This window comes from Coregonus clupeaformis, unplaced genomic scaffold (assembly GCF_020615455.1).
Source record: "Coregonus clupeaformis isolate EN_2021a unplaced genomic scaffold, ASM2061545v1 scaf0018, whole genome shotgun sequence".
Lineage (NCBI taxonomy): Eukaryota > Metazoa > Chordata > Actinopteri > Salmoniformes > Salmonidae > Coregonus > Coregonus clupeaformis.
Genome location: NW_025533473.1, coordinates 374,250 through 381,472, shown reverse-complemented (window position 1 = coordinate 381,472; position 7,223 = coordinate 374,250). Strand labels below are relative to the sequence as shown.

Below are 7,223 nucleotides of genomic sequence, written 5' to 3'. Positions count from 1 at the left end.
GTCCATGTTCAATACATGAGGCAAGCCAGGCAGTACAAAACCGCAATTCAGTCCATATTCAATACATAATGTATTCAAATTCAATACATACATTTACCAATATAAATGTATTATTTGAGCTTTAAAATGAAATCAGCACCATATGCATTAGTCTTTACAACAAGAAGAGGCGGTAAAACTAGCGAACAGACTGAAATCCAGTTCCATATCTTCTATCAAACGAGGAAGAAACTGTTCCATAATTGTCTATTTGTCCACTGTGTCGAGGTCATTCAATGTGGACGACTGAAAGAACACGCTCCAAAAATGAATTTGTTGTGCAATGGTTTGCTACTTATTACTGTAATTGGTGCGTGAGTCGTTAAACAATTTGTAAAAATGAACAATGCAATAGGTAGTCGTTTTATCAATGGTAGTTGTGTCTGCCGGAGAGTCTTGAAAATAGGCAGCGTTAGATTTCTGGTCCCTCAACAACATGATTCAGCTCATTCACAAAGAAATGTCATGACAGCTCTTTCAAGGTTTACACCAGTGAAAGAGTTGTCTTCTTCCAAAATTCGGTGTTCTCATTGGACCGAATTTCAGAGGAAATTATCAGGCAGGGCTGGAGGTACAATGAATGTATTTGACAGGACTATGAAGAGGAGACAGAAGAATTGGGCTGCATCACTACAAGACAGTGACAAATATGACTATCTTAGAGATGAGGTATACTGTAGCTGTATTTGTATGAGAGATTTTGTCTTGTCCTAGCTCTCTTTTATCCAAGAAAATGTATGTGTTCTGGTACTGTTCATATTCATTTGTAGGTTGGAAGCAGAGTTGCAGACAGGGTCTATGACATTACAAGGTAAGGCAACAGAAGTTGTGATGCATAGACATAGTATATGAAAATTGTCACATTCATGGCACTGTTGTTGAAATGAAAGTTTAAATTTGTGCATGTGAGGGTGTGTATTGTGCTGACAATTTGGACTTATTTTCACAGGACATTTCCTTTAGCATTGGAAATTGGCTGTGGGAAAAGTCACATTGCTGAGCATTTGCACAAGGTAGCTGTCAATGGTTGTTCTTAAACAGGCAGGCAGCATTTGAAACAATAAACCAATCCCCGCCCCAGTTTTGGTAAAAAGTTGAGGGATGAGGCTGGAGAAATGTAACCACTCTCAAATTCATAGACAGAGCTATGGATGCAATATATCCATGATATCAAAATTATAGTTTTAACCATGTTTTGAGGCTATATAGTGTGTGTTTACATTTACTTTGTTGACAAACATTGGAGTAAAATAAGCTTATACATATTTTGGATTCTGATGGGGTACAACAGTTTAACTAAGCTTATGAGACATTTATTAGTTATATTCGTCAAGAATCAATGGGTACATATCATTAATTTATAAGTCAAAAAATTGATGTAGCAACTGCAGATTGCCCCTTTATGGTAGGGAAAACATTAACTCACAATATGTATGGCTTTCTGAATATTGAATTGTGCATTTATTTTCAGGAAGTAGTTGAGCAGCTCTTCTTAACTGACATCTCAGAAAAGTCTTTGGTGAGTTAAATCTTCTCCTTAGATCCTATTAAATTACTAATAGGAATTATAATATGTCATTCTGTTAGAACACCCATAGCCTAAGTAGAATGATTGTGTTTATGAGCAGAGGCCACTAATTATAGATCAATAGATTGATGGAGTGGTCTGTAAAATCAGAGGCATGTTATGGAGGGACTTCTGTTTTTTTTCTGGACGATCTAACGCTTGTCTCGCTTCTCAGAGAAACACAAGAGAAAGTGAGATCCCTACCAACTGTGTCATGGCCGATGAAGAGTTTCTGCCCTTTAAAGAAAACATATTTGATCTGGTGGTCAGCAGCTTGAGGTGATTTGGCCTTGTAGATGTTTCTGACATAACATTGGATTTGAGCCCTCCAAGTCATATTCCCTGGGGTTTTATATGGCTTACTTGCAACTCGCAATTATCTAGTACTGTATGTTTCTCCCATTTAGCCTACACTGGATCAATGATCTCCCTGGAGCCTTGAGACAGGTAACTGACAGCCTCATATTATTTTTTTACATCAGTACTTTATTGCCTTTTGCCGTCTGTTTTTTCCAAATACGTTACATTCTTATAACATCATAATTATGCAGGACTACAACAATCCTGGTTCCTCAGTGTGTATCGCTGTGCTGTCATTCTAATCCCTCTCCCTTCCCAAAGATCAACCAGGTTCTGAAGCCAGATGGGGTGTTCATCGGGGCCATGGTGGGCGGGGAGACCCTGTACGAGCTGCGCTGCTCCCTGCAGCTGGCTGAGCTCGAGCGGGAAGGGGGGTTCTCCCCCCACGTGTCCCCCTACACGGCCGTCACAGACCTGGGCAACCTGCTGGGCCAGGCAGGCTTCAGTATGCTGACAGTGGTGAGGCCTTGGGTGTCCTAGCCATAGAGATACAATATAGGCTAATATGAGTGTTCTATTTAATTCTGTGGTCCTAGCTGTGATTCTAGCGATTAGCTAGAAATTATAATGATGCCGCAATATTTGTGTTTGAGGCAAGCGATTATATTACATTTTTTCTGTAGGACATTGATGAAATTCAAGTGCACTATCCTGGGATACTTGAGGTCATGAGTGATCTGCAAGGTACAGTAAGCCTACTGTATACCACAGTTCTACTATTGTAGATCTGTGCTTTTTGTTCATACTCTTGAGTTTTTATAGTTTAATTGTTTCTATTCAACTTCTCATAGGTAATTGTCTCATAGGACAGGCAGTTAAATAATATTTAATGTCTGAATACTGAGTTATCCCCTTTGTCTTGAACCTCCAGGTATGGGGGAGAGCAACTGCGCTTGGAACAGGAAGTCCATGTTGCACAGAGATACCATTTTAGCTGCAGCTGCAATCTACCAAGGTGAGCTACATAGTGGAAAAAGACATACTTGAAATGAAACCATCTAATATCCTTATACTATTATCCTTATATTTAAAATATATATATATATATATATATATTTCTTAAATGTCTTCAAATCTTAAAACATTATTTTCCCTTATTTTGCTAAACTCTTATCTCCACTTTTCCAACCCTCTCCTACCAACAACATCCCATCTGTCTCATTTTAGTGTTTAATTTGAGCTAAAGATGTGAAAGTTCAGTAAAGGAAAATACCAATCAAAAACTATATTTTGATATGTTTCATTAGTCCACTGTTGATATAGTCCCAAAATCTTTTGCATGTCAGAAATCAAGTTAAGATAGAGCTTTCAAAATACAGAAAGTGCAACAGCAAAACGCATCATAGTGTGAAACTTTCTGTATTTTGAAAGTTCTATATTGAGTGTTATTTTCCTTTGTCACCGTACAGTATCATCTGGTTTGAGGTCAGAAGTGTAGACTCAGACTGAATGTCTCAACCCTTATTTAAAGTAAGCAAAAGTAACTCTAATATCAAGCTGTTGCTTTAGAGAAGTGATCACCAACTCTGGTCATGGAGAGCTACTGGGTGTGCGGGGTTTTGTTCCAGCCCAGCACAAACACTGATTAAACAAATGTTGATGAGCAGTTGAATCGGGTGTTAGTGCAGGAATGGAACAAAAGCATGCACAACCAGCAGCTCTCCAGTTCCAGTTAACCAGCCTGACCACTGCTTTAGACGCTGATACTGTATTTGATTGATTTCCCTCAGAGATGTATGGGAGTGAGGATGGGTCTGTTCCTGCAACATTTGAGATCCTCTACATGATTGGTTGGAAGCCTCATGACTCACAGGTGTGTGATTTTCACTCGTATGTTTGCAAATTACATTTGCAGAAATATAATGTAAATGTCAATGGTGAAGATGCAATATTTAATGCGGTTTTGTTCTTGGCAGGCGAAACCAGCTAAAAGAGGCTCTGCAAACGTGTCTTTTGGGGACCTCTCGAAGATCGGCCAGCCATCAACTAAAGACAAGTCTTAGAAGAAACATCTGCAGCCATTGCATAAAGAAAATTAAACAGCAATGCAATGAAAGTATGGGGTAAGTTCCCCAATGAAAGTATTGGAGAACTATTAACGTAGATAGGTGACTGGTTCCCAAGAGATGTCCACTCAATGACTGAAATCAGTCAGATGTCACCGTTTATTTATAGTGTATCACTTTTTTCTACTGATACTATCAACACAGGTTCAGTGGAAACCAGACAGTGATTGAGAAAGGCTACAACACCGTGTTGAAACAGTGACTGATATACATGCTTTATGACAGATAATTATAGTTTCTCACCAATGAATGGCAAATGCATACATTTCTACATTACATGTATCATTTAGTGTCTTGTGTTCCTGTCGTACCATGCTTCATGTTCTTAAAATAAATGCAGTGATATATAGTCTCCACTTTATGTCTGATGGACTGTATGTGTACTGTTTATACAGTGTGTATATCTGAAGGTAATGTTGTATGTCAGAAGTGGAAATAGAAATATATTTGTACTCAAACGCCAAACCCACCACTGGTGTGTGTGGCCAAAGAGCTCTATTTTCTTGTCATCTGACCATAGCACCGCCTGGAGTTTGATAAACGGCATTGGCATTTGGATTGCACCCAGTTCTATGGTCAGATGGCATGAAAATAGAGCTCTTTAGTGGTGGGTTTGGTGTTGAAAGGTATGTCATACCTACAGTAAAATATGGTGGTGCATCTTTATTGTTATGGGGCTATTTTGCTTCCACTGGTCCTGTGGCCCTTGTTTAAGGTCAACAGCATCATGAACTTTACCAAGTACCAGGACATTTTAGCCAAAAACCTGGTTGCCTATGCCAGGAGGCTGACACTTGGCCGCAAGTGGATCTTCCAGCAAGACAATAACCCCAAGCACACATCAAACTACACAAAGAAATTGTTAATTTATCACAAATCAACATTTTGGCAATGGCCATCTCAGTCTCTGAACCCAATGGAAAACCTGTGGTTTGAATTGAAGAGGGCAGTCCATAAGCGCAGACAAAGGATATCAAGGATCTGGAAAGATTCTTTATGCATGAATGGTTTAAGATCCCTCCCAACATCTTCTCCAATCTCATGAAACATTTTAGAAAAAGGCTCAGTGTCGTTATCCTCGCAATGGAAGGGTGCTGGAGTACTGAGAACGGGTGCCAATCATTATTTACCCTATCTTTTTTAGATTGTTGAGGCATTAGTGTGTCATCATAGTGGTATCTAACTTGTGGTCAGAGTCGCTCAGGTGAAACAAACAAACTTGCACATTTTTTCAATGCTGAATTTAATGTCATTGAGAAAACAGAAAGGTGTCAATATATATTTCTTTGCCAACATCCTTTGTGAATTTCAAAGTAATCCAAGAAGTAATCATCTAGTTTTTCAAAAGTATCTGTAATCCGATTACAATATTGTTGGTGGTAACACGTTTTTTGTAATCAGATTATATGTAACTGATGTAATCATGTAATCAGTTACTCCCCAACCCTGATTGTCAGTCAGATGTTACACAGACAATTTACTGAGCAGAGATGTTCATTTATCTAAACTTTTTCGTCTTTGTGTATTTCTGCAATGCCTATTCTGGTATACATTTTGAATTGTGTTCAAAAGCCATGTATTTTTGTTTGTAGTTGTGGTGCGTAAAAGTATTAAGCTGTGGTGTTATCATTAGCTCAATATTTGGAGTAAACTACACAATTGTCCACAATCTATTGTTGTATTAGATATAGACTCTTGAGATACAGAAGTAATTCTTAGTTAAGGTTCCTTATGACAGGGATACTCACGCAGAGTGCCTGAGAGGAATGCAGCTACCCTGAGCTGTAATCACCCTGTGGGGAGTAAGGTAACATGGAGCAGAGAAACAGATGGAAAGAAGGTAGACATTCTCACTGTTCAAGATGAAGTCTACGTCAAACACATTTCTGATCCATGCAAACATGGTTCAACCACACAAAGGCTTTGGTTATAGTTAGAGTGAAAACCCCAGACTCTGGTACATACTACTGCAATAGGCAACCAACAGCAGATCTAAGAGTGACATAAAAATCTGCAAAAAAGGTCCCAACCTACCCCACCACAAAGAGTGGAACCAATATGAATGTACAAAGCAGAACAAATATATTTAGAAAATAGAAGACCAACTACCCCCCATAGCCCGTTGGAAAGTGTGTGTTGCTTTAGTTAATGGTTTTGGAGTGCTTGTGAATGATAACGATTATCTTCATATTGAGATATTGGTCAAAAAGGAGAGCTGCAGCCATATGAGAAACTACTATTGAGGACATCAAGATGGGGCCCTGAGTTTCTTGACCACGTGAATTCAGGGCTCTACAGCGAGGTCATGACCACCTAGGTCAATTTGAAGATTGTCAGTTGTTGTATAAATTAATAATCCCATGTTTCTGTTAGAATATATGAAAAATAAAAAATAAAGTAAGCAAAGGTTACACACAAGCTAACTACTTGTCTGTCCCTCGATATTGTGGGCTGAATTGTTACAATTTAGTGGCATTTCTTCGACTTGATATGTGCAGCGTCCAATTATCTTTTCTTGTACTAATAGAACAGTGCATTCGGAAAGTATTCAGACCCCTTGACTATTTCCACATTTTGTTACGTTAGTATTATTCTAAAATTGATTAAATAGTTTTTTCCCCTCATCAATCTACACACAATACCCCATAATGACAAAGCAAAAAGCACAGATCTGGGGAAGGGTACTAAAAAATGCAGCATTGAAGGTCCCCAAGAACACAGTGGCCTCCATCATTCTTAAAAGGAAGAAGTTTGGAACCACCAACTCTTCCTAGAGCTGGCCACCTGGCCAAACTGAGCAATCGGGGGAGAAGGGCCTTGGTCAGGGAGGTGACCAAGAACCAGATGGTCACTCTGACAGAGCTCCAGAGTACCTCTGTGGAGATAGGAGAAACTTCCAGATGGACAACCATCTCTGCAGCACTCCACCAATCAGGCCTTTATGGTAGAGTGGCCAGACGGAAGCCACTCCTCAGTAAAAGGCACATGACAGCCCGCTTGGAGTTTGCCAAAAGGCACCTAAAGGACCTCAGACCATGAGAAACAAGATTCTCTGGTCTGATGAAAACAAGATTAAACTCTAAGGCCTGAATGCCAAGCGTCACGTCTGGAGGAAACCTGGCACCATCCCTGCGGTGAAGCATGGTGGTGGCAGCATAATGCTGTGGGGATGTTTTTCAGGGACTAGGAGA

At 39.5% G+C, this 7,223-nt stretch overlaps 1 protein-coding gene across 2 annotated transcripts; it reads left to right on the top strand.

Moving 5' to 3' along the window:
• The first annotated feature begins 64 nt into the window (after nt 1-64).
• LOC121572402 (arginine-hydroxylase NDUFAF5, mitochondrial) lies at nt 65-4,388 on the top strand. 2 transcript variants are annotated; one of them, XM_045212501.1, is made up of 11 exons: nt 65-708; nt 810-850; nt 989-1,052; nt 1,511-1,558; nt 1,782-1,885; nt 2,014-2,053; nt 2,228-2,425; nt 2,590-2,650; nt 2,838-2,921; nt 3,697-3,779; nt 3,883-4,388. In XM_045212501.1, the coding sequence occupies exons 1-11, from the start codon at nt 379-381 to the stop codon at nt 3,967-3,969; spliced, it is 1,140 nt and encodes a 379-aa protein (XP_045068436.1). In that variant the 5' UTR covers nt 65-378; the 3' UTR covers nt 3,970-4,388. The 2 variants fall into 2 exon arrangements, with proteins under 2 accessions (XP_045068436.1, XP_045068437.1); XM_045212502.1 differs by having other exon boundaries at nt 308-325.
• Nucleotides 4,389-7,223: the final 2,835 nt, after the last annotated feature.